Source organism: Nothobranchius furzeri, chromosome 18 (genome assembly GCF_043380555.1).
Source record: "Nothobranchius furzeri strain GRZ-AD chromosome 18, NfurGRZ-RIMD1, whole genome shotgun sequence".
Lineage (NCBI taxonomy): Eukaryota > Metazoa > Chordata > Actinopteri > Cyprinodontiformes > Nothobranchiidae > Nothobranchius > Nothobranchius furzeri.
This window is the reverse complement of record NC_091758.1, coordinates 10,550,161-10,577,640: the sequence shown is the minus strand read 5'-3', so window position 1 is coordinate 10,577,640 and position 27,480 is coordinate 10,550,161. Positions and strand designations below refer to the sequence as shown.

At 42.2% G+C, this 27,480-nt stretch overlaps 1 protein-coding gene and 1 long non-coding RNA gene across 3 annotated transcripts; one reads left to right on the top strand and one right to left on the bottom strand.

The window, feature by feature from the left end:
• The first annotated feature begins 2,752 nt into the window (after nucleotides 1-2,752).
• On the top strand, nucleotides 2,753-19,744 carry zfyve21 (zinc finger, FYVE domain containing 21). 2 transcript variants are annotated; one of them, XM_015969019.3, is made up of 8 exons: nucleotides 2,753-2,956; nucleotides 8,529-8,579; nucleotides 9,667-9,835; nucleotides 11,570-11,645; nucleotides 11,823-11,914; nucleotides 12,072-12,125; nucleotides 18,287-18,417; nucleotides 19,483-19,744. In XM_015969019.3, the coding sequence occupies exons 1-8, from the start codon at nucleotides 2,831-2,833 to the stop codon at nucleotides 19,516-19,518; spliced, it is 735 nt and encodes a 244-aa protein (XP_015824505.1). In that variant the 5' UTR covers nucleotides 2,753-2,830; the 3' UTR covers nucleotides 19,519-19,744. The 2 variants fall into 2 exon arrangements, with proteins under 2 accessions (XP_015824505.1, XP_054598049.1); XM_054742074.2 differs by lacking the exon at nucleotides 12,072-12,125 and having other exon boundaries at nucleotides 2,754-2,956.
• Nucleotides 19,745-26,221: 6,477 nt separating this feature from the next.
• On the bottom strand, nucleotides 26,222-26,745 carry LOC139063902 (uncharacterized). Its single transcript, XR_011517213.1, has 3 exons — nucleotides 26,615-26,745; nucleotides 26,418-26,482; nucleotides 26,222-26,339 (listed from the first exon to the last, which is right to left on the bottom strand). It is a non-coding gene; the product is annotated as an uncharacterized lncRNA (long non-coding RNA).
• Between the last annotated feature and the right edge of the window lie 735 nt (nucleotides 26,746-27,480).

Genomic DNA, 27,480 nt, shown 5'->3' with positions numbered 1-27,480 from the left:
AGTTCACAATGCCTTTAAACAGGTGTTTCTAGTATCTGTACACATCTTATGTTAGTTGTAAGAGTCTTAAGTCAGGTTTCTCCAGTTAAAGATCCGAGCTGGAGCATTAAAGACCAGGGCCTCATTCATCAAGCTTGCTTATGCACAAAACGGGGTCGGAAAACTGCGTAAGCTACTTTCCACGCAAACTTTGGGATTAATGAAAGAAAACTTAGTGGAAAAATGTGCGCAACTTTATTTGTTTGTCCATTTTGGACATGGAGAGCTCCTGCAGTGCTGCTGCTGAGAAGGATACAATTATGAAATCCTGTAGCATTATCACTTGTACCGCTTCGTTTTCACACACACACACACACACACACACACACACACACACACACACACACACACACACACACACACACACACACACACACACACACACACACACACACACACACATGTTCTGTGTGAAAACGAAGCGGTACAAGTGATAATGCTGCAGGATTTCATAATTGTATCTTCTCAGCAGCAGCACTGCAGGTGCTCTCCATGTCCAACATGTGTGTAAGCCAGGTCCTTAGTCAACTTAAAGTTGCACACATTTTTCCGCTACGTTTTCTTTCATAAATTCCAAAGTTTGCGTGGAAAGTAGCTTACGCAGTTTTCCGACCCCGTTTTGTGCGTAAGCAAGCTTGATAAATGAGACCCCTGCTTACACCACCTTCAGCTCAGCAGACTGGTCCTGATCAGTAGGTCTACAGATGTATTATCTTGAATGAGTCATACGGCACATCACTTTACAGCTTTCATTAATGAATGAGCAGGTCTGGTGTCAACACAAAGAACGGTTTTCAGTTACGATGGACGTTAACCACTAAATTAGGCCTAAAAGGAGCATTATGTAAGAATTCTACTGTATCGTGTTGAAATGAAAGTTGCACTTAAACAAATTTCATTCTTAATCAGCTGGGGGTTGTCAGTTTTTCTCCTTTAAAAAAACGAAAGAGAGACATTTAGTGTTTATATCAGTGAGTTTATATGAGTGACTTTGTGAGGTTGCCGTGTCTCAGGTGAGCTATCTGCAGCTCCGGCATTTGTAAATCAACACCAGCAGCAAAAAAGCTGTACAGTTGTTTAAAGAACTGAAGCCAGTAAACAGGAGCGACACAGCAGTTATTTCTTCTACTCCTACGAAGTCACTACATCTTTCTGTTTTACTCTAATACAGGGTGAAGCAGGCTAGAGGCTAACAATTGAGCTAACAACGTTAATGGTGGATTAGAAGACAATAGTGTGCTGTAAGAACATCTCAAACTATTTTTTCAATTAGCAACAACGCAGTGTTACAGCTAAATGTATGTGTGAAGTGAACAATGAGTCATTCGTGGCATTTTACTTTATTGCGTCGTTCAGAACTGTAGCAGACAAGCTAAATGCAAGACGGCAAACAACAACACTTCCTCCAACACCAGAGAAATATTACTGTAATAAATGTAGTAAGTGCTCCCTACCGTAAAACACCCAAGAGTGCCAACACCAGATATGAAAATGAATTAATCTAGAGTCTTTTGGTTCTGATCCGTAACTGGCCACAGCCATGAAACTCACTGAGCAGACGTGACTGCAGACACAAATTTTGACCACAGAATGTCATTCTTACTTCATTCTTACATATTGCACCTTTAATATTTCACTTTTCCTGCCATTATAGTTCAAATTTCTGAATCTAAAAAAGCTAAAAGTGAAATAAATCTTTTGTTTATTTGTTTTCAATTAGTTAACTTATTTCACCTTACTTTGTCTAAAGTAAATTTGCAACAAGTTTTAGAACTGATCATGAGGTCAAGCTGTTCCTGCACACTTAGAAATGCGAAACAACTTCATAATGTTTGAATGTAAATGAAAGGTTGGTCTGTTTTTGTAGGCAAGGGGAAGGTTCAGCTAACAGTTTGTTGTTCTAATGTTTCATTGATGTGATTTCTGCTCCAAGCCGTCAGGCTGCCATGCAAATGTGTTCTCAGGAGAAAGTTTTAAACATGAAGACATTATTTGTTTATGCACAGACAGACAGAAGTAAGTGGAAGAGATCAGTGAGTGATTTATTTAATACCACATGATTAGTTCTAAGTTGCACTTATTAAACATAAATCAGTCATTGTGTGTGTTGTGTGTAAAAACGTTCCTGGTTCAAACTGGCCTCGTCCCTCTTCTCTACCCTTGGAGAAGCTGGTGAGGAAGTTTTGGATACTGGCTGCTCAGGAGAAACTTGATCACATTGAAGGAATGGGCACAAGTTTAAATAAATGTCATGAGAATATGCTGTTTTCTTCTTAAATGCACTGTACTTTGCAGGAAACTTGTTTGCTATTTGATTTTTCTACTACAATTTTGTTGTGAGCTGAAGTGACATTTGTCTTGAAACGGATCATCTTAACTTCATTAGATGAATAAAATTATCACAGTAATGATGCTTCCTGTGTGGTCTTTGACCTTTTACTTATTGTACTTTTATTTATTTATTTATTTTTAACTTTATTTAACAAACAATGAGTATACAACATAGAAACGAATGAAGTACACGAAACAGAATATGAACACACAAAGCCAGGGGTAAAAGAGTACTTTTATTTATTTTGCCCTACTTTAGTAAAGACAACTAACTTTAATGCTTTACGTCTGTGCTGTGACATCACAACAGACAGTAAAACATCTCAGTCGCTCGTGGAAGCACGTGATTCCGGATCTGCGCTCCGGTTCGTCAAGCTCCCTGTCAATCATTCTGGTGGGCGTGTCCTAATGGGAGTTTGTGGTAGAAGAGGAGAAGCAGAAAACATCCGCTTCCAAGGAAATGTCTTCAGTTCCAGATGGGAAGAAGCTAGTGCGCAGCCCCAGCGGGCTGCGGATGGTGCCTGAAAACGGCGCCTTTAACAGCCCGTTCTCGCTGGACGAGCCGCAGTGGGTTCCGGACAAAGAGGTGAGACAAGTAACGATCTGAAGAGCGGAGAACCCGAACAAAAGCAAGCGGAGAACGAAAACTTTCCATTTCCGGTCGGTGCTTTCGAAATAAATGCTGCAGAATAACCCACACTTGTATAGCGCGTCTCAGAGTAAGGACTCCAAAGCGCTTTACCTTACACACAAATGTACCGAAGATGCCACATTTTTACAATTGTTTTCATAAGAATCTTTTCTGATTGTTTAATGTAAGATCAAATTCATAACGAGTCTGTCATTAAAGGAGTTTAGTGGTGGTAGTGTTCAAAAAAGGTAAAATATACTACATATTTAAATAACTAACCTGTGTTCATGTCAAATATCACTGCAGTATTAGGGACAGTAGTAGCTCAGGAAGTAGAACGAGTTGTCCAGTAATCAGAAGGTTGTAGGTTCGATCTCGGCTCCCACCAGAGAGTTCAGCTGCTGTGTCTTTGGGCAAGACACTTAACCCGCCTTGCCGGCTGGTGGAGACCGGTGGCACCAGCGTTTGGCAGACCTCGCCTGTCAGTGAGCCCCTGGACAGCTGTGGCTTCATAGCCAGCCTGTGAATGTATGACTGATTAAATACAGGCCATTTACCATTTTACATAGCCTGGCAAGCCATATGTGAATATTTAGTATGGCAATGACCCATTGATGGCTCTTGGTTGTGGGAGGGGATCTATGGTTGACTTTGAAACTGTCTTCCCATGCTGTTGGACATAAACAATGTGACATACTCACCGCTATGGATGTCAAGTCAGCGGAGCCGTACATTGCGGAAGAAGAATACATAATTTTTCCTATATTAAGTACCTCTATCTGCTCGACTCAAAGAAAAGCCAAAGTCTTAAGTATTCCAAAGTTGATACCAAAGCTGTTTTATACAAACCATTGCCATCTTAGTCTTGCTCCGTCGCAGTAATATTCAACCCGCCAAACTGATGGAGCGATGTGATTGGCCCTTTAAACTGATAGAGCGATATGATTGGACCTTTAAACTGATAGATCAATGTGATTGGCCAGGCACTGAGTAACCAGGGCTGCGGAGGTTCCATTGGAGCGTGGCGTGACCAACATGCAGAGTAAAATCAGTTTGCTTTGGCAACTGGCGGTCTAGATTTCTAGGCTATATTTTACATGAAACATGCATTGCCAAAAATGTTTAAAGGACTAAATATTACATCTAAATGTATTCAAATTAACATTCTCTTGCATTTTTATTTTTCTCATCGTCATATAAAACCAGTAAAGTAAAATGATAATGTATGTATTTGAATACTGTAATTTTGTTGTTAAATCGTGCGTGCTTTTATTTTTAGAGAATTAAAAGTTCCATATCCGGGTTTCCTCATCTGACCGCGGCTAGCTTAATGTGGTTCTGGACACGCAGCTCTCCCCTGGTCTGACTGGGCCTTACGGGCTGTTCCATCTGCAGACACCAGTCCGCCCACAACTGGAACCAGTCGACAGAACCAGTCCTTGTTTTCATCCACGTAGCAGTTCGTAAACGTGGAAAATGTCCCGCTGTTGCGCGTTAGCCCGCCGTCACGTACGCACTTAGCTGATGATAATAGCATCAGTTCATCCTCCAGTACAGGAATGTTTCAGTCTCGGTTTGGACAACAGGCAAAGACACGGAAAGTCCACAGTTTACTCAGTTGGCACGCGGCTGATCTGCTGCTGACCGAATTCATCTGGATATTTGCACAATCTTTAGACTTTGGAGCGCAGCTGGGATATTTCTGTCCACGTAGCTTTTAGCAGCTGTTGATCCGTGTGGATCCCAGCCGAACCGAGCCCAGCTGCTGTAGAGGGAGATGACATGCGGTCAGAGGCAGTCATCCTGACGAGTAAAATGCTAATAATGACACAAAAGCAACGTGTCCACTGACTGGTTTAGACATTATTTTGCTGTATGATTTCAACTTGTTTATGGTCAAAATAGCTGAATTTACCAGTTTCCTGTTCAAATCAGCAGCGTAGTTAGAAACGCATGTATGGCCATATATGTATACTAGATTCATTACACACAACGGAAGTTTTTTTTTTTTTTTTTTTTTTTTTTTACACACAACGGAAGTAGTTCAAGCCTTTTATTGTTTCTAATATTGATGATTTTGGCGTACAGCTCATGAAAACCCAAAATTCCTATCTCAAAAAATTAGAACATTTCATCTGACCAATAAAAGAAAAGTGTTTTTAACACAAAAAAAGGCAGCCTTTAAATAATTATGTTCAGTGATGCACTCAATACTTGGTCGGGAATCCTTTTGCAGGAATGACTGCTTCAATGCGGCGTGGCATGGAGGCAATCAGCCTGTGGGACTGCTGAGGTGTTATGGAGGCCCAGGATGCTTCGATAGCGGTCTTAAGCTCATCCAGAGTGTTGGGTCTTGTGTCTCTCAACTTTCTCTTCACAATATCCCACAGGTTCTCTATGGGGTTCAGGTCAGGAGAGTTGGCAGGCCAATTGAGCACAGTAATACCATGGTCAGTAAACCATTTACCAGTGGTTTTGGCACTGTGAGCAGGTGCCAGGTCGTGCTGAAAAATGAAATCTTCATCTCCATAAAGCTTTTCAGCAGATGGAAGCATGAAGTGCTCCAAAATCTCCTGATAGCTAGCTGCACTGACCCTGCCCTTGACAAAACACAGTGGACCAACACCAGCAGCTGACATGGCACCCCAGACCATCAATGACTGTGGGTACTTGACACTGGACTTCAGGCATTTTGGCATTTCCCTCTGCCCAGTTTTCCTCCAGACTCTGGCACCTTGATTTCCGAATGACATGCAACATTTGCTTTCATTCGAAAAAAGTACTTTGGACCACTGAGCAACAGTCCAGTGCTGCTTCTCTGTAGACCAGGTCAGGCGCTTCTGCCGCTGTTTCTGGTTCAAAAGTGGCTTGACCTGGGGAATGCAGCACCTGTAGCACATTTCCTGCACACGCCTGTGACGTCCCACTGAGGTGCCTTGATACAGCACTCTGGGAACAGCCTATTCATTCAGAAATTTCTTTCTGTGTCATACCCTCTTGCTTGAGGGTGTCAATGATGGCCTTCTGGACAGCCGTCAGGTCGGCAGTCTTACCCATGATTGTGGTTTTGAGTAATGAACCAGGCTGGGAGTTTTTAAAAGCCTCAGGAATCTTTTGCAGGTGTTTAGAGTTAATTAGTTGATTCAGATGATTAGGTTAATAGCTCGTTTAGAGAACCTTTTCATGATATGCTAATTTTTTGAGATAGGAATTTAGGGTTTTCATGAGCTGTATGCCAAGATCATCAATATTAGAAACAATAAAAGGCTTGAACTACTTCAGTTGTGTGTGTAATTAATCTAAAATATATGAAAGTCTAATGTTTATCAGTACATTACTGATGAACTTTATCACAATATGCTAATTTTTCGAGAAGGACCTGTGTATACACACACACACACACACACACACACACACACACACACACACACACACACACACACACACACACACACACACACACACACACACACACACACACACACAAGGAACGGAACCACAGATGTTACATGGAAGGTCCTGACCATGCATGGAGGGTTCCATTCCAAATTTAGGGCAGGGTTTTGGATACCAAGTAATTTTATGTAATATCTATTTTATATAGCAATAATTTAATTTACACTAGTACTAACTGTATACTTATTAGTCAAAACTGGAAACAAAGACATCAACAGCTATGTTGTTACCATAGACATTATAATTACAGATATCTGTAATAACAACTGCACTAGTAGGAATTAAGTGTCAGATATTTTACAGTCCCCAAAAACCCGAGGAGGCATTTTAAACATTTGTTATGCAGACTGAATATGTATTCCTGTCAGAGATGGGGCTGTGGCATGACCAAGTCCACTCCGTGATGCTGTTCTGCTCAGCAGCTGAGCCAGGTTCATTCACTGTGCTGGTTGAAACCAGCCGGTTTAGCTGCTGAACTGAAGAAAACACGGCATGGAGATGACTTGTTGATGCCACAAGTTCCATCTCTGGTTCCTGATATCTATAATTCTATTGCTCCTAGTAGAAATGAACATTACAGAGACATCCGTAAGAGTATTTTTATCGAATGAATATTTGGTATATCTGACATGTTCATTCTAGATTGTAAAAGTCATTCAGTTATAAAAATCTTTAACGTTCTAGATATTATAGAACAGAACTGCTTTGTGGAACATAAAAGTAACATTATAGTTACTTTGCTAGGTAACTAATTACTTTTATGATGTGTTAGCTGAGTTACTAACTCGGTTACATTTTGGAAAATGTAAGTTTAACTATAACTAATAGCCTTTTTAACGTGAGATGCCCAACCCTGGTAGTGCCAGTTTTGGGATTGGGCCTTCAACTGGAAACAGAACTTTGGTGCATGCCCACTGTCGACATACATGTTTTATCCTACATGTGCTGCTCATGCCGATGTGCCACGGTCTGCCTAATGTATTTAATGACTGTGCAACAAATAGTCTTTCTGAACGACCATAACTACGCAGTGATAACACACGAGGGGAGGCAGGCAGTGCCCTGCCTCTCTGATAGGGGCAGTGCTGAGCTCCATAGGCTCAGGTACGTGCTGCCTGCTCTTGCACACGCTCATTTAAATGTATTTCTGTTTTAGGATCATTAGGATTTGTTTAGATCTGTGTGAAGTACTGTGATCTTTCTGTGACGCGGGGCTGTGGCACCCGCAGGTCTGTAATAGTGTACTAGTTAACATTTGCTCTGACTACGTAGAAGATTGTGGCTCAATCTGAAGGATTCATTTCAACTGGATTTTCAGTCAGAACAGGAGATATTAGAGGAGGACTTTTACAACAGAGATGGAGGTGTCAGGTGCATAAACTCATAAAGGTGAGATCACACATGATTTTCAAGCGTAAATAAGAGCGCTCTGCCATACAAATGAATACATTTAGTCTAATTTGCTCCAATGTTAAATATTATTTTGCTTTTCTTATTTTCTTCGGGGCGACGGTGGCACAGGAGTTTAGTGCTCGCCCCGTAATCGGAAGGTTGCAGGTTCGAGCCCCGCTCAGTTTGTCACTGTCGTTGTGTCCTTGGGCAAGACACTTAACCCACCTTGCCTGCTGGTGGTGGTCGGAGGGACCGGTGGCGCCAGTGCTCAGCAGCCTCGCCTCTGTCGGTGCGCCCCAGGGCAGCTGTGGCTACATTGTAGCTCATCCCCACCAGTGTGTGAATGTGTGTGTGAATGGGTGAATGACTGATTGTGTTGTAAAGCACCTTGGGGGGTTCCAGGACTCTAGAAGGCGCTATATCACACACAGGCCATTTACCATTTAGTGTTTTGTTGAACAGTATGAAAAAGATTCAATCATGACTAAGAAGTTTTAAAACGATAAACCGTTTCATTCAAGTTCAAAATGAAAACACAAGCTTCGACACTGTTTTTGGTTCGTGTATGTTTACGTCTGACTCCAGAGCAGTCGGTGGCTCCCCAGTCATGAACCTCACCGCACGTCACTGGAATGTGCTCAGATCAGCACGCTTAACATCCTGTCCCCCCTCTCTCCAGTGTCCGAGATGCATGCAGTGTGACACCAAGTTCGACTTCATCAGGAGAAAGGTCTGTCCTGCCTGCAGCGCCACACTGACACCACTCAGCTCGGGGTTTAACGAAGTTCTCTTGTTTCCTGTTTCTGATTTTCTGTGAAGAAACTCCTTGATTTAAGGGAAGTTCTTTTCCTCACAGTCATCTGCTTTAGCTGTCCCCTTTCAGAACTTCCTGTGGGAGAAAAACAGAATTACATTCTCACAGGTGGTTCTTATTTGTTCTGTTTCAACAAGCTCAGGGATTTCTCTCCTCAGCTTTCACTTTAAGAATCTGAAATTAATCAAATTAACTCATTCACTGCCAGCCGTTTCCTGATCGCTAAAGCCCTTCGCTGCCAGCGTTTCTCACCGTTTTCATTGTTTTTTAAGAGTCACAGAACGTTGCGCGCTAGGATGATGTCGACGCCAAAACAACCAAAACTAAGCAAAGACTCACCTCTTACGTCAGGAAGAATCCACGCATTTCGAGCGTTATCCGTTCTTTCATAATCCGTTGTCGAGTTGTGATCGGCAGAAGCTTTTCCGGTTCACGCCTCACTTTTTTTACAGCAGCGGCCCAAAACGATCGCCCAACACATGGATTTTCTGCTTCCTGATCACGTGACGTGTGATGTATGCGGATGAAGATCGGCTTCAGAGCTGAGATGTTTGTTCTCACGGTGCGGGGGCTCGTCCGACGCCCACACAGGAAAAAAAAATGCAAATGACGACTTTAGTCGTCAATGACAGTGAATGAGTTAAAGGAGATTTAACCCAGACATTAATAAAAGTCTCAGTTTCTTCATAGTCAAGTCCTCTTAGAGTCAGAGAGAAGACGCATTTTAAGACATTTTAAAGCAATTTTGAGTCTCTTATGATTTTTCTTTATTTACTAGTGATGAAGATAAAAATTTCCCTTCTTTGTTATCATTATAAATCCATAACATGAAGTTTTTTTTTTTTTACCAGCGCTCTACAGCTAAATCCAGGTTGAGTTGTTAGCTTTCGCTCCACAGACGTTAAACTCAGACAGCACATTGTTAATGATAACATGAAGCCCGCTGTAGGCCGAGGCTACGAGGAGATCTCGTGTAAAAAGCGGTGTGTATTTGTCCCTGCAGCACCACTGCCGGCGCTGCGGCCGCTGTTTCTGCGATAAGTGCTGCAGCAAGAAGGTGGCGCTGCCCCGCATGTGCTTCGTGGACCCGGTGAGGCAGTGTGCTGAGTGCAGCCTGGTCTCCCAGAAGGAGGTGGAGTTCTACGACAAGCAGCTCAAAGTGCTCCTGGGAGGTGAGCAGCTGAATCTGTGCTGTCCTTTCTGCCTAATCAGTATTTTTGAAACTAAATCCAACAGATGTTCACTATGAAACTAGGATTGGGACAATATTACGTGTAACTTGTAATAAGTTTTGTAACTGTAACCTTCGTTTTGTAACTGTAACTTTCGTTTTGTAGCATGTAATTCACATTTTGTAACGGAACTTTTGCTATGTAACACAAAAATTTGATTTTGTAGCAGGTAATTCTTGTTTTTGGCTGGTCAGACAAAGCCTAGCATTGGTTCTTTGGGAAAAGAAGCTAGAATTGGGACAAAAAGTTTTGTAACACGTAGATTTAAGTTTTGCACCTGGAGATTAAGATGTTTGTTTTGAGAGTTGTGATTTGCAACTTGTACGTTTTTTTCTGCACGTTACAAAATGAAAGTTTCATGTTACAAAATGAGAATTACACGTTACCAAAAGTCAAGTGATACAAAACGAGAATCTTGTGTTACAAAACAAATGTTACATGTTACAAAACGTGAATTACATTCTACAAACGAAAGGTACGGTTACAAAACATGTTACAAGTTACAAAATGTGGTACAAGTTACCAGTGTTGGTAAAGTTTGTTTCAAAAAACAAACTAGTTCAAAGTTCAATTCTTATATTTTAAAACAAACTAGTTTGTTTCTTAGTTCATATATATATATATATAGTTCATATATATATATATATATATATATATATATATATATATATTCCTCAGTGGGGAAAGCTAGATGTCACAGCAGCGATGACACTTATTACAGGAGAAAAAAGGAGAATAAAAAATAAGAAAAATGAATAAACAAGAAAACATAAATCCTGAATAGATTTTAATAATGCTGATTATACCACAAGTAATGAATACCACTGGTGCCTTTTATTTAAAACTGACTTGCTCGTGTGTCATTTGGTTATTCCACATTCAGTGTTAATGCAGAAATATGTTTGTTTCCAAATTTAAAGGTTCAAAATTATATATATGTTGATAAAGAAAACGTGCAAATTTGCCGTCACTTTTTCAAAAAATATTAAGTTTGGCCCTCGACTCCGTCCCAGAGTTTCATTTTGGCCCCGTGTGAGTTTGAGTTTGACACCCCTGGGCTACAGTACATTCTCAATAACATGAGGAAAACATTATTTGAACAGTTTTTTTTAATGGAACATTATTAAACAGTCTTAGGAAGCAGGCGGAGGTAGCAAATTCAAAGTGCAATATTAAAAGTGCAAAACATTCAAAAATGTATAATCTTTCATTTTAGTCCCTTTTCAATTTTTCTGAATGAACTTTGACTCCTTCACACAGCATCGACGTAGAAGAGTAGACACCGCACCAACCGCTACTGCCTATGTTTGGCCGCATTTGCGGGTTCTACTTCTTATAAACTCTATGGTTAACAGGTTGTTGTAGCTAGGCTTTAGCTCTGGAAAAGCTCTGTCAAGATCTGGAGCTAGAACGGCGAAAGAACACGTTCATAAACCTGTTCACGCACGCCAGGACGCACGCACTCACTTTTACGTTTGTCAGGCAAAATACGAACGAGTTCAGTTCACGAAAAAAAAAGCAAACAAATTCACGAACGATCGTTCAGTGAATGCGTTCGGGCACAACACTGCAAGTTACACGTAATATTGTCCCAACCCTAGCTCCATATTTCTGCCAATGGTCTGTGTCACAAATGAAAGTTGCTTGCACTCAAATGTGCTCTCCTGCTTCCAGGAGGCTCCTTTGTAGTCACTTTGGGAACATCGGAGAAGTCTGAAACCATGACGTGTCGCCTGTCCAACAACCACCGGTGAGTCCATCGGTCCGAGACTCCTTGTGTCCGTGGTGCAAATGAAACCACCTGACTGGTTGTTTGGATCCAGATTGGGGTCTCAGATTTGACAGAATTGGTTTTAAATCCTTACATGAACCCAGCAGGGGTGTTTGTGGAGATGGATGTGGTGTAGACGCCTGCTCTGGTTTTCAGATACCTGTTCCTCGATGGTGAAACTCACTTTGAGGTGGAGTTGTCTCGTATCTCCAGCATGCAGATCCTGACAGATGGGATGAGTCCAGGAGGTGAGAGAGGAAACGATCAAATGGCAGACGTTATTATTGATTTGTGCTTTTAAACATTGTGACTAAACATTGGATTGACGTTGCCTCTGACTAATCCCCCTCTCCACGTTGCCTGTGCTGCTCTGAATCTGGCTGGCGGTTCTTCCTCTGGGCTCAGACTCTGATATTCACACTTACACCAGCCTGCTGGACAGTCACTGTATCTCTGAAGGTTGGCCTCCTCCTTCTCCCACCCTCCCACCACCGCTCAGTCCCTATCATTGCTTTTTGTGTTTGCATGAATTTTTGTTTTCCCGCGGCCCGCCTCTCAAACCCCACAACTGCTCAGCTCAGGATGAAACGTTACAAAGACCTCCATGGTTGAACCTCCCGAAGTGATTCAGTCTCTGTTTGGATTTTGTTTTAAATGGATGCAACAAATTTACCTCAAGAAAGTAATTTTGTTTTTACAGAAAGCCAAGAGTTGAGATAAATAGTTGGTAAACTGAGTTTGTGAGCAGATGCTGGATTCTGCTCTAAAAGCCTGTCAGTCTGTCCTCATGTCTTTAGATACATCTCAACACTTTTAGTAACAGATTATTTTATAAATCCCTTTTTCTGATTGTGTTTGCAAATGTGGTGATTTCCTTCTCTCTGTTCCATCTGGGAGGAAAATATGGAGCTGGAGTTGGATAACGTTACACGTAACTTGTACCATGTTTTGTAACATGTAACTGTTATTTGTAGCATGTAATTCATGTTTTGTAACACGTAACTTTTGGTATATAAAATGAAACTTTCATTTTGTAACTTGTAGAAAAAAAAATCTATGCACAAGTTTCAAATCACAGCTTCCAAAACACACATCTCAGTCTACAGTTACAAAACTCAGAAACTCAAGTCTATGTGTTCAAAACGTTTTATTCCATTCCTACAAACATCACAGACAACGCCAGTCATTGGTTCTCTTGAGCTGACCGGAGCCAGAGTGAATGAAAGTGGCTTTGCTGGCACCCGCCATCCCACCCTGAGCCGGTGTTCCAAACGGCAAAAAGGAACACACAACGTTGAACACATCAGGGTGTTTGTTTGCATATCAGAGACGAGCACTCGTCTCTCTGATTGCTATAAAGCAGGGAGGCGGGAACAAAATGCCTGGGACACAATAACATGACGGATCTGTAAATATTGGTGGAGAAAAATCTGTGAAAGAGGACGAAAGAAAAATAAACAGCACTTCAGAAAGGTGAGATGATGAGTGAAACTAGTAACGGCAAGATGATACAAAGACTTTGGCAAGCCGTTTTAACATTTATTCAACTATTTTATATAGCAATAATTTAATTTATCCTAGTACTAATTGTGTTCTTATTAAATGTAGGGATGCACCGATCAGGTTTTTTGCTGCCGATCACCGATACCGATATCAAAGAATGCTGATCACCGATACCGATCACGTGGATTGGCCAGAAATTTTCTACAACATTATAATGAGTGCTACAAACTACATAATCTGGGAATGAAGGAAATGTAACCTAATCTATAATGGTCTGTATTAGGGTTGTCACGGTGTGAAAATTTAACCTCACGGTTATTGTGACCAAAATTACCACGGTTTTCGGTATTATCGCGGTATTTTTTTTAAACGTGCTACATTTTCACACAATTAAATAAACCCTGTATGTCAGGAAATATTGTCCTCAGTTTGTGTCTAAATTTAGCCTAAAATGTGTTATTTTGTAATTATGTTTATTTGTTTACATTTTTTCCCTTTAGTCTTTAAAACACCAATATTTGCCCATAACTTCATATTTTATGTCTGTTTGATGTCATCATTTTAAAAATATTAGATCAGATGATACTCAGTACTCGAGTAGCCTTCTAATCAGATACTTTTTTACCCGGCCTTACTTGAGTAATAAACCCTATATCAGGAAAATATTGTCCTCGGTTTGTGTCCTTCCAGTGAGCTTTGCAGATGTGGGAAAATGTCATCAGGCAGTAATCATTGTTAAATTCATAATTATTCTCGGAGAGAGACCAACTCTTTTCTGCCCCTGGAAGCCCCGTAATGCATAGCGTCATTTCAACATGGCGGTGTCCGCGACACGGTTTATACGCAGGTAGCGGCGCTGCGGCTGCTTTATATAGCAACTCGTTGTATTCTCCCTCAACCCAAATCCTCGGATCACGCATTTAAGCTAAAACGCTAACGTTAACTTGCTTTGCGTTGACTGTAGAGTTGTGGGTGATGGTCACTTAGATGTGTCATGAGATTTGAAGCGTTGCTGCCTTTCACAGACACTGTTTCTGCACGTGCTGCAAACAGGATAGCCGTCTTCTATAAACTGTCCCTCGCCATTCTTCAAATATCCAAAAGATGCCCGTACTTCCCACTTTGTCTTCTTTGAGGGATAATACGTAAATGTCCTGAGCGCTGCCGTCTCCTCCTTTGGCCATTATTTCAGCTTTAGCTTCAAGAAAGTTTTGGTTGTAAACAACAAAGTGCGCATGTGCCGCCGGCAACTTCAGCAGATGATACGGTGGCTGGTAAGGGTCACCGCGCCTACACCGCAGCCACGGTAATCCACCGAGATAATATAGTTTTTTAAAAAACATGACGGTTATTATTATTGTCAACTTTTTTTTTACCGGGGTTTACTGCTACACTGGTTACCGTGACAACCCTACATGATCGGTCTGCTTTGATCTAGTTTGAAAACTCCCATCAAAACCGATAGGGGCGCTATCGGCCGATTGGGATCAAATGCCGATTCATTGGTGCATCCCCAATTAAATGGCCTCTATTTGTATAGCACCTTCTTAGGGTTCTACAGCCCCCCAAGGTGCTTCACAACACAATCAGGCATTCTCCCATTCACACGCTGGTGGGGATGAGCTACGATGTAGCCACAGCTGATCTGGGGCGCACTGACAGAGGCGTGTCTGCCATGCACTGGTGCCACCAGTTCCTCTCACCACCACCAGCAGGCAAGGGGGGTAAAGTGTCTTGCCCAAGGACACAGCAGCAGAGTTCTCTGGTCGAAGCCGGGATCGAACCAACAACCCTCTGATTACTGGACAACCCGCTCTCCCTCCTGAGCTAATGCTGTCCCAGTATTATTGGTCAAAATTGCAAATGAAGACATCAACAGCTATGTTCTTACTAGTAGAAATTATAACTAAGGATTGGGGATGCCCCGTTCTGATGTGGATGTCGGATATCGGCCCCAAAAAATCTGTCTTGGATTATATCGAACTGCATCATAAATCTCTGATATAAGCAGTCCGTTCCGCTTTAAATGCTATTCCAGTGATTCTATCCATCAGCGCCCAGATCCAGCGTGCAAAGTCCGCGTGATCAGAACGGTGTGTGCTAGCAAAGCAGCAAGGAACAATGTCGGCCACGCGGCTGTATTTTTTGTTCAAGTCTGAAAAAGACAGTTTGGCTTGGTGCAGCACTTGCCATGCACAAGTTTCCCGTGGTGGAACAGAACCGGGGAAGATGAATACGTCCAACCTCATCATGCGTTTGAAGCAGCATCACAAAACGTTGCAAGAGGATTTTCGCAGCGTGCGAAATTGAAACTTTAGACACTAGTTGGTTAGTGAACAATATTGCGTTTTTTCCCTCATGTCCCTAACTTCAGCTGTTCGCATTTATGCAACCAAAGGTTAATAAAAATTGGTCTTGTTTTTTTTGTACTTACTGTTGCTGGATTTTGTTTTCTGTTTGAGTAATATCACTTTCTCAAGACATACAATGAAACAGGTAAAAGTATGTATGATCTGTGCTGATGTCATATCGGATTGATATTGGTATCGGTCAGTACTGAAGGCTGCAATATCAGTATCGTATCGGACATGAAAAAAGTTGTATCGGGACATTCCTACTAAGATATCCATATAAAACTGCTGCACTAGTAGGAATGAAGTTTCAGATATTTCAAAATGTCTTAAAACCTAAAGTGGCCTTATTAACATTCATTAGGCAGACTGGATGTGAATTCCAGATATCTATACTTCTATTTTTCTTAGTAGAAATAAACATTCCAAATGTCCATGAGAACATTCTTACTGAAGGAACTTTTTAGATATCTGACATGGTCATTCTAGATAGTAAGAATCATTCAGTTATAAAGAAATGTCAGTTACTTTGCTAGGTAACTAATTACTGAGTTACTAACTCAGTTACTTTTTGGAAGAAGTCATTTGTAACTATAACTATTAACTTTTTGAAGGTAAGATTTCCAACGCTGAAAACGCATAGATTTAAGTTTTATACACGTAGATATGAAGTATGTACAGTGGGGCAAAAAAGTATTTAGTCATTCTCCGATTGTGCAAGTTCTCCCACTTAAAATGATGAGAGGTCAGTAATTTACATCATGTGAAAAAAAATCATGAATTCACATGGCAGGATTTTTAAAGAATTTATTTGTAAATCAGGGTGGAAAATAAGTATTTGGTCAATAACAAAAATTCAACTCAATACTTTGTAACATAACCTTTGTTGGCAATAACAGAGGTCAAACGATTACTATAGGTCTTTACCAGGTTTGTACACACAATAGCTTGTATTTTGGCCCATTCCTCCATGCAGATCTTCTCGAGAGTAGTGATGTTTTGGGGCTGTCGCCGAGCAACACGGACTTTCAACTCCCTCCACAGATTTTCTATGGGGTTGAGGTCTGGAGACTGGCTAGGCCACTCCAGGACTTTCAGATGCTTCTTACGGAGCCACTCCTTTGTTGCCCGGGCAGTGTGTTTGGGATCATTGTCGTGTTGGAAGACCCAGCCACGTTTCATCTTCAAAGCTCTCACTGATGGAAGAAGGTTTTGGCTCAGAATCTCACGAAACATGGCCCCATTCATTCTTTCATGAACACAGATCAATCTTCCTGTCCCCTTAGCAGAAAAACAGCCCCAAAGCATGATGTTCCCACCCCCATGCTTCACAGTAGGTATGGTGTTCTTGGGATGCAACTCAGTATTCTTCTTCCTCCAAACACGACGAATAGAGTTTATACCAAAAAGTTCTACTTTGGTTTCATCTGACCACATGACATTCTCCCAATCCTCTGCTGTATCATCCATGTGCTCTCTGGCAAACTTCAGACGGGCCTGGACATGCACTGGCTTCAGCAGCGGAACACGTCTGGCACTGCAGGATATGATTCCCTGCCGTTGTAGTGTGTTACTGATAGTGACCTTAGTTACTGTGGTCCCAGCTCTCTGCAGGTCATTCACCAGGTCCCCCCGTGTGGTTGTGGGATTCTTGCTCACTGTTCTCATGATCATTTTGACCCCACGGGATGAGATCTTGCGTGGAGCCCCAGATCGAGGGAGATTATCAGTGGTCTTGTATGTCTTCCATCTTCTGATAATTGCTCCCACAGTTGATTTTTTCACACCAAGCTGCTTGCCTATTGTAGATTCACTCTTCCCAGTCTGGTCCAGGTCTACAATTCTTTTCCTGGTGTCCTTCGAAAGCTCTTTGGTCTTGGCCATAGTGGAGTTTGGAGTCTGACTGTTTGAGGCTGTGGACAGGTGTCTTTTATACAGATAATGTGTTCAAACAGGTGCCATTAATACAGGTAACGAGTGGAGGACAGAAAAGCTTCTCAAAGAAGACGTTACAGGTCTGTGAGAGCAAGAGATTTTCCTTGTTTGAAGTGACCAAATACTTATTTTCCACCCTGATTTACAAATAAATTCTTTAAAAATCCTGCCATGTGAATTCATGGATTTTTTTTCACATTCTGTCTCTCACAGTTGAAGTGTACCTATGATGTAAATTACTGACCTCTGTCATCATTTTAAGTGGGAGAACTTGCACAATCAGTGGCTGACTAAATACTTTTTTGCCCCACTGTAACTGTAGCCTGAGATGTTTATTTTGAGAGTTGTGATTTGAAACTTGTACATAGTTTTTTTTTCTGCAAGTTACAAAATGAAAGTTTCATGCTACGTACCGAAAGTTACATGTTACAAAATGAAAGTTACAAATAGAAAACATGTTGCAAGTTACAAAAGTTGGTACAAGTTAGATGTAATATTGTCCCAATCCAAGTTTCTGTATGTCCGAGATCTGAGTCCTGTTCCTTCATTTAACCCTTCAGAACCCAACCCATGTTCAATGAAAAAACAGACAACACATCAAAATGTAGAAAAAAAATATCAGAATAAAGAAGTCGAATAATTTTCAATATATGTATGGATCGAATGTCACTCAGGGTTTTCAAACTTGAATATTTGACCCAAGAAAGGAATTCTGCAGATGTTTGAAATGGGTTGTGACACCAGTGCCGCCATGGGTCCTTAAGGGTTAAATCATCTACAACACATTTTAGTAGCTCTGAGTTGAATGTGTGTGTTCACGCGTGTGTGTAGGAGGGACATCTCGGGCCAGCGGCATGCTGCTGCATTACAAACCCATGGGCTCCCAGGATGTCCAGCAGCTCCGTCTGGAGGTGGCCGATGACAAGAAGGTGGCGTCGCTCTGGCTAGCTGCGATGCACAAGGTAAACATCAGTAGCTACAGCCAAGGTCACTTCATCCCTGTAAACCGTTGAGCTAAAAGTCTGGGATCATTTGGAATTTTCCAGCTTTCCAGGTAAACTCACATTCCGAATGTAAAATCAGCAAACAGAACACACAGACGTTATCGGCGTTAGAAATAAGGATCTGCATCAGGTACATTCATGGATTCTAGCCGTTTTGGTTTTATTAACTACTAATCCAGAAGCATGTGAACTTAGTGTAACTCTAGACCTTTGTGTGATGCTTCTGATCTTCCGTGTGTAGGATACGGAGGTTCCGATCACATTTTCTTGCTCCCGATCCGATTCCAAGTCATTTGATTTTAAGAATCTGCTGATGCCGTGTCACGATCTGATATTTTGGAAATGCGTTAAGGAAAAAGGAGAACACACCAGAGTTGTTCTTGAAGTTTTTGTAATCATTGTTTCTTTCTTTCTGTATTTGTTTTTCTTTAGTTTATCTGCCGTGAATCATCACTTGTATAGGATGTACATTAATGAGAAATGTGTTAAAATGAAGAATATTCATATTAATTTTAAGAATATTAATATTAAGGATATGTGTAAAAGTAGCATTTTCGCTCATATTTCATCTGGTTTACTCGGTGTGCGTCTGTTTTGAGTGACAAGGATGGCACAGCGCGACTGTCAGCAGCAGAGTCGCTCTTTTCTACTAAACACCTGTAGTGCTGCTGTTTCTGCAGCGTTAGGAAGAGAAAGCGGATCATATGGAGACTGCAGAACTCAACATTTGCAACCACAGACGCTCGTCCAGTGTGAGAAATTTGCTGCTAGCTTGACACTTTTGCAGGCGACGCAGGCCCTGGGGCGCCATCTGCTGGACAGATGTGACACAAACATCAACTCTGTTTATCTGAGTTGTATAAACTAGACCGCCTTCATATTATCATATTATTATCAACCACAACATAATCATAATGTTGTTATTTCAGAGTACAGATATCTGCAGGCTGTTGGTGTGGAGGTGTTTTAGATAATAAAACCAAAATCTTAATTTTTTTTATAACTGCCCTCTCTTCCTAACAGGCAGCCAAACTGCTGCACGAAGCTCGAGACCAGTGACGGGCAGAACCGGACCTCCACCCAGGTGTTTGCCTAGCTGAACCAGCGGGTTGAGGATCATTGGGATTAACACCAGTACCGATTCTGCTCCTCTGTCTGATTTCTCATTGACACCAGATGTCATCGTGCTAATTTCTCACCTGATGACCTCCATGATCAGCGCCTCTGTGGAGGTCATCATGTCTTCTCCTACTGTACTTAGCTCTGTTTTTAATCTTCTGTGGTTTGTGGCACAAATCAGAACTGGCAGCGCTAAAGTCTGACAGCAGAGCTGAGGGAAAGCTGTAGGGAGTCCAGTTCTGAGGAAAAGCACTTAAACAGTTCATCGATGGCCACAAAATAACCTTACGCGCTGCTGTTTGTGTTCAAGAGGATTCAGGGTAGCGGTGAGATAAACTGAGTCTGATTTGTTTTTACAAGAGGAAACAGACTGACCATCACCAGAAGCTCATAGAAGGATGAGTGAAAGATCAGAAAGCAGATGTTTGTGGTTTTCTTTGCATTTCAGGACCTCAGATACACAAGCATCAAAGAAACGAGTCCAATATTTGTCAGATCACAAACATGGATAAAACACCTAAGTGGTAATGTTTGCAGGTGTCAGGTTTTAGAATAAAGACAGATGTCCATGATGCAGTAGCATTCTGGGAAATAAAAGGAGAGTGACGGCATCAGTAAGTCCAGACATGCAAAGACTAGAGGAAGACCGATTATTTCTCTGAGTGATGTTAAGTTCAGTCTGAATGTCAGATTAGCTTCCAGTTAGTCGCTCTGCCACACTCAGACGGCCGTCTGAGGATCTTCTAACTGAATCAAGTGACACACAAAGAAAAGTTTTAATTGTACTTTCATGTATTAAAGTTTTGTATGCGCTATTTTGTTAAATATTCCTACTTTAACACAGACTGTGTACGTTCTTACATCCTTTTTAGACCGAAGTATGATGGAGGATTTTGTATTTCTTCTTTGTATCCTGAATTAACCAGATTCTAGCTTTATTTTGTTATCGTGGCAGCAGAGACACACACCTGGATGTGAAATCACCTGTCAGACACAAACATGACTCAGCACAAAGAACAATCGGCACAAAAATGAGCACAGGTCAATGAGGTGCAACCCAAATACTTCACGTTTGGAAAAACATGGATACTTGGTCCATTAAGAATGGGTTTTCTTTGTAAATAATACATTTTCTGACCTACTAATTGCACACGACTTCATGAACAACCTCTGTTTGAAGAAACAGACTACACCCCACAGGAATGATGAGCTAGTTCAAAGTATTGCTGCTGTCTTAGAAAGGCTCAAATCTGTGATTTATGCACAAATGCAACAGTTGACTGTTTGAAATCATTTGACGGCAGTAGGTTTATAAAATCACATGAGCTGTTTTAAGATGGCAGTAATCTACTTTGGTCTTCAATGAGATCCAACCGTTAGCATCTTGTAGGATGTAATCTCCATTTCTCCAAACCGAGGCTGTTCAGGACGCTGTCTACAACTGGATTTATAACTTTTACAAAAAACAAGTTTCGAAACATCATTTGAACAGATGAACTTGCTGCTGAAATGATAAATCAAACATAATTTGGAGGCAAAAACATTCATGTTGCACATTGATCCGTTCGTATTTTCATGTTTGTGATGAGGCCGAGTAGATTTGTCTGTTCCAGCTGTTCTGCTGTTCGCTTGACCGCTAAAGTTTCACAGAAAAAAATCACACGTTTTGTATTAATGAAGTTTGAGATGGAGTCTGCACGGGTGTTCAGTCTGATCTACAGCTAAAGAATCCAAAAACCAGAATGTGTTTGCAACACTTGGACGTAATGACACGAGAGCAAGGAATGAGCCTCGTAAACATGAGAGTTTAGTTTATTAACACGCCAAGTTTTGTGTGTCCTCACATTTTGGCTGCTCTGATTACACTACCCCCCTAACACACACGCACACACACACACACACACATTTATTTTGCTGAAAATATTCTACTGCACGTGTTGGTTTCTGTTCAGAATAAACTACATTGTTTCTACATTTGTGTTGTGGTATTTATGAATTCTGAGAGAGAGAGAGAGAGAGAGAGAGAGAGAGAGAAGCTTAGTTAAATATAAGTAAAGCAGATTTCAGTAGTCATCCTTCAAATAAACCAGTGAACGTAAACTGAAACTGTTGGCCTACTGGCCACATCCGGTCCACCAGACCATTGGGCCCTAAAGTCACCCAAGTGGAGGACTTTGAAGTTTAGTAGCAGTGGCGTGTCCAGAGGGGGGCATGGTGGGGGGCACGTACCCCTCTGCAAAACGGCTGGCCACCCGAAGACTGAGGCAGTAAGACATTATGACATAAACAGTAGAAACATAAAATCTGGAACATTTTAAACAAAATATCACACAACAAGCAACGGTCTCCATCCACGTTGGCCCAGGAAGGAGCGTCGGGCAGACCGGAGATTAGAAGTTGGTTTGTGCAAATGACAAGAAATATCCCATTAAGTAAAATTAAGCTTAAGTAAACTTTGCTGACATTAATATCGGGTGGAGCTAGCGTAAAAGATTTGGTTGTAACTGCTTCATGTCAGTATCAACATGCCAGCCCGACCGCATTTATTATCTTGAATATTGTGGAGTTTTATGGAGGAAAATGAGGCAGTTATGTTTAACCCAGCTGCAGCGTCACCAACAATCTGAGGGAAAAACCAGAGGAACAGGTCAAAAACTCAATCTCCGAACCTCAGTGTTGCCCTGCCTTGCATGCTTTCTGCGGCTCAGCTGCGTGTGTGTGTGTGTGTGTGCGCGCACCTGTGTCTGGGAGTTCTCAACCGTCCAAACATTGAGTCCCGAACCCCTCCCAGATGCATAGTTCTCGAGCCTGAGGCAACGCGCGAGACATGCGCTCATTTTCTGAGAAAATGCACAAAATAAATCAGCAAACTTTCTAGTTTTTGTCCAGATAAATTTACTGTAATTACGGCAATTGGTCAGACCGAATCGGGCTCAGACAGCAGAGAGAATGCGGCTCTAAAATGGGTCCCAACCTGGAAGTACCAAAAATTGCAGTTCCACCCTCATCCACTAGGGGCTGGTGTCAGAAGTGAGCAAATCCTCATTGACTCCCATGTTAAAAATACCAATTTCACAGCAGAAATAAACATGTTTACAGCCTGGTACCAAAACATGTTTTTGGTTTAAATGATCTAGTTTACACTTATGACAACTCTGAGGGGGGTGAATTTTTTTCTCACTCTTCTGTTTAAGTGTATTAAAAGCCTAAAATTCTGTATAATTAATGAGCATCAGACCCACGTGACCACAGAGCTAGCTCCGTGGAAAGGCCTCAGTAGAGCCTCGGTCTGGCTTGGAAACTGTTCCGGGATTTTGAGTCTCTGTGTGTGTGTATTCTTTTTTGGATATTATGCAATTGTTGGACAAAATGACTTGCTGTGGCATTAATTGCACTAATAGAGCGTCCAAGGAGTCTCCACTTGATTTTTTCGGTAAGTAAAATTATATTTATGTATTTTAGGGTTACCCTGCCGAGCTGAGCTTAGATGTTAACATGTACTGTTTAACCATGAAATTTAAATTTAATAGGGTAAAACCCAGTGCATTTAACATAATGCTGCACTTTAGAAAATGGGTTGAAATATAACATGTTGGTGGAGCTGGGTTCCGACTATCGGCTTGTGGAGCTCTCGGGAGACCGATGTTTTCCACCCGGAATGCCGGCTGTTTCTCCCCGCAGCCCAGTCCATCTCTGTCTGATCGCGACTTCTGTTAGCTGCGCGGGCTGACGGCTGGTTCTCCCAGCAGCTCGGCGCATCGCTGTCTGATCGCGGCTTCTGTGTGCTGCGGCGGGCTGACGGCTTGTGGAGGTCTGGGATGGAAACCTTTCCACCCGGTTCTCCCCAGCGGCAGCTCTGCGCAGCGGTACTTGTCTGCTGTGCGACTGCCGAGGTCTCCAAGACCTCTGTGTTCCACACGGTTGTACCCAGCTGTCAGCCCGGCGTATCTCTGACTCAGAAGCTCTGGTGTTGTGCACAGTTAACTCCGGTTGTAGCTAGGTTGCTACCTCCGTTAGCTTAGCTCCCACCTCCGCATTAGCTTTGGGTTAGCTTCAGGTTAGCTTGTAGCTAGTTCGACCGGGTGTCGTCAGTTGATCCCAGCCTTACAGCCCCACCCTCAGCTCCACCTCTCTTCCCTTTTATAGAATTGTCTGGGCTTGATGGAACCTGTGACACGGTCAAAATGGCGGTGGTGGCCACCTCCCATTTTAATACAAAAACTTGTTATTGGAGCCTATGGAAACCCATTGTCCATATATTAATCTTGATGGTTGAGACACAGCGAATGTTTCTGAAGAACCGCCCACTCAACGTTCTTTAAAATGCACATGCGCACCCCTCTATCAGTCCGTTGAGCATGTTCGTGCACACTCTGTTTCCAAGCAACTGCCGGCTTTGCACCTGTTGACTCTAGCAAATTCTTTTTTCCCCACAATGTCGGATTCTCCACCAGTAAGTTATATTCCATGTAGCATTACGAGCATCTTCATAGCTAACTATAGCATTACAAAAGAAGCTATCAATTAGCAAATAAGTTATATTGTTTTGCTGATTGGTTTAGAGCTTTCCTGAGGAAAGACTTGTTGGTTCCGATACGGACTACGAGCCCGTGCCCGGTCCATCCCGACCAAGATTCAGGATGAGGGGTGCACCTAGAGACCGAGTGAGACGATCCAGGGCCGGAAGAGCCACAGCTTCAACAACCCGCAGCAGCCGAGAGCAGGAAGGAGGCGGCCGTGTCAGAGGTCGACGTCGAGTTCGAGGTCAAGCTAGAACCCGTGGGGGTCTGCTCGCTGACCTTACACGGGATGACTTAGAAAGGGTCCAACAACTCCAGCAACAGTTTGGTGGCAGTGAAAGAGGTATGCGTGCACATCTAACTACTAACTTATCATAATTTTGTGCAAAAAGACGCCAAAAGCAAAGCCTTTATTTTACATTTTCTCCATTACAAGTCCAATTATTTCATCTGTATGATTATCCCGATTTTGAATGTGTGAAATATGTTATGTGGATTTTTTCTACCGTATTCATAACATACTCTGCTCCATCCAACATTATGAGTTACATTGTGCTACAGTGAATACACAGAAAAATGTTGTGAATGTACTTCCTTCATTTTATTCCAAACATTTTGCACTCAAGGTCCTTATGCCTGTAACATGTAGCATCTGAAAGTTTTATGAGTCCATTAGCCAAGCACAACAATTTAAAAGTGTGATTTTGCATTCACAGGCTAGGATAAAGAGACTGACGCTAGAAGAGTGCCAACAGCTTCTACAAAGATGTCTCACACGGGAACCTAGTCTCATCTTTGACCTGATGAGTCTCACCCCTGATCACCCTCAACCTGGACCTTGTCCTCCACAGTCACCCAGCTGGAGTGTCTGTCTACAGTGCAGAAATATGGCAACACCGCTGGAACAAAAATGTTGTCAACAACAACTTATACATCTTGAATGAAGGTGCATTGAGACTGGCCAGACGAATCTGGAACGACCTAAGAGCGGAGGCTGACATCCGGGATCCAGGAGAAAGCCATAGACAGTTCAGCTATGCTGCATACAGGAACTTTATTGTCTGGCAGTATGGCCTTCTGGGACCTGGTGTTAGAATTGTTATACCTTCATGTTGTGTGTGGAAAATTAGAGATAGTTTCCCAGATCCAAATGTATGTAGGCTTTCTTCCATCAAGAGTGTAAAACATTTGTAGATGCCTAATAAATCTTTTTGTAATTTACCTCAAAAAAAGAGACCTCAAGAGCTTTACTTGCACCCTCATAACCTGATTAATTACACGGTTGTATTCTGACACTTCAAATATGTAACATTTCCAGGTTTTAATAAAAAAAAGTCTTCCAGGGTTTGTTAGGTGTTCAAACACAACTTTATTTACATTTAAAAATACATAAACAATTTACCTCAGCAAAAATGTATTTAAAAAATTTATGCGGAAATATAAACAAACGGTTATGAATTTTTTAAATTAGCTCTTACGTATAAAATCAATGTTTTATGAAAGGCTTACATCCACCAGAAAATATTTGATATGGCACATTATGTACAGCTGAAATAGAAGCACACGTTTGGTTCCCTTTAGATGTAGGTACAGTTGTAAACATCAAGTTGTCTCTCCTCGTCACCCACAGCATTTTGTCACACCCTGTCCTGTCTCCCCATTCTATTCAGTCATGTGTCCCTGTTAATTGCTCCCACCTGCCTCTCGTTTTCCAATCACCCAAGCTCCCAGCCCTCATGTATTTAAACCCTCTCAGTTCTGTGTGTTTTGTCGGTTCATTGTTTCCATGTCCTGCGTGCAGTTACTGTTAAAAGACCTTTTGCATGTCCAGATTGCCTGCCTGCCTGCTTCCTCCCCAGCATTTGGATCCTCACAAACCGCTCAACACACCTGCACCGTGACAGAATGAACCGACCTCCCAAAGGATCCAGCGGGGAGGTTCTCCCCTGGGAGTACCTGCTCCGATGGCTCACCCCGAGCCACCAGCCGGCTTCTCCTCCTCCAACTCCGCCACGCCGCCATCGAGCCTCTGCGTTCCTCTCCACCCTCCCGGAGCCAGATGTGAGGGTGGACTGGGAGACGCAGCCGGACCGATCCACAATTTCTTATAAATTATATCTAGGAAATAAAACTTACAATGAAATCTTAAAAAGATGTGGCTTCCTTACAGCAGTACCAAAAGTGGTTGCAAACGTCTCTGTTCCAAATCAGAAGCAGGGCACAGTCCTTCTCTCGTCCAGCCTGAAAAAATAAAGAGTATAGGAATGAAATAATTCGTATCTTACCAGAATAAAAGAAGAGCAGGAACAGCACACATACAGCTTGAATCTTTTTACAGAGGTTCTTTGCACCGTGCCAGATATCCAGGCTGTTTATCAGCTTCTCTGTAATACACACACACACACACACCCATGCGTGCAAATAAATACACAGCTAACACATGGTAATTGGTATGCCTTTTTCTATGCAACATTCTTACGCACATGCACAACTCAGTTTGTTTGCTGGGAACTTACTGATCCGACAGTGAATCTTGAATTGTTGATACATCTGGAGGCTTTGGGCTTGACCACTGAGTGTGAGTCAGCGGAGTGGAGGTGATGTTATCATAGCTGTAACAAATGTAGAATTTTAAACATATTAGTTCTTTGTATATACAAAATCCAAATATAACAAATATTTCATATGGATGACCACAGATATTCTTTAAAGTATATTCTTCTGAAGGTCGTCCAGCTCTACATTTGAAACTACCTCTAATAAATGTATGCTATACTAAATATGACGTTCCCTTACGTGTTTTACTTTATTGTTTGATTCATGCATCAGCTGTCTTTAATGTCTCCGCTCAAAGATGTGTTCAGATTCAGAAGCAGCAGCCCCCTGTCCGCATGTAAAAAATAAAATAAACTAAACGGTGTGTGATGGACAGAAGACGGAAGCTGCCGAGCTTCGAGGGTGTGGTGATTGGACACCAGCTGGTCCTCGTTATGGATAACGAGGCCAGGGAGGATAAAAGGGTGACAGACCTACTGAGAGGTGTGCGTGGTCGACCTGTCATTGAGGCATCGGACTTTGGGGGGTGGGGTCGTTCGCAGTCGTTAGGGCTGCCGGCGACGAAGATAGCTAAGCAGGTGTTTAGAGTTCCAGCGTCAGGAGGGAAGGCTGGTCGCCTTCTTTAGGCAGCTATAGGGCTGGGCTTAGGTGATGCCAAGACCACGCCGACATCTGCCGCTACAGACTCTGGCAGTGGATTTACTTGTGGATTTACCCGCCGTCCTCGCAAGCTACATCCCGGGGCGTTGGACGGTGCTGGAAGCTCAGACCCCGGGAAGGGGGGTCACCACATCTGAGACAGCTAAGTACCGCTGCTTGTGTGACG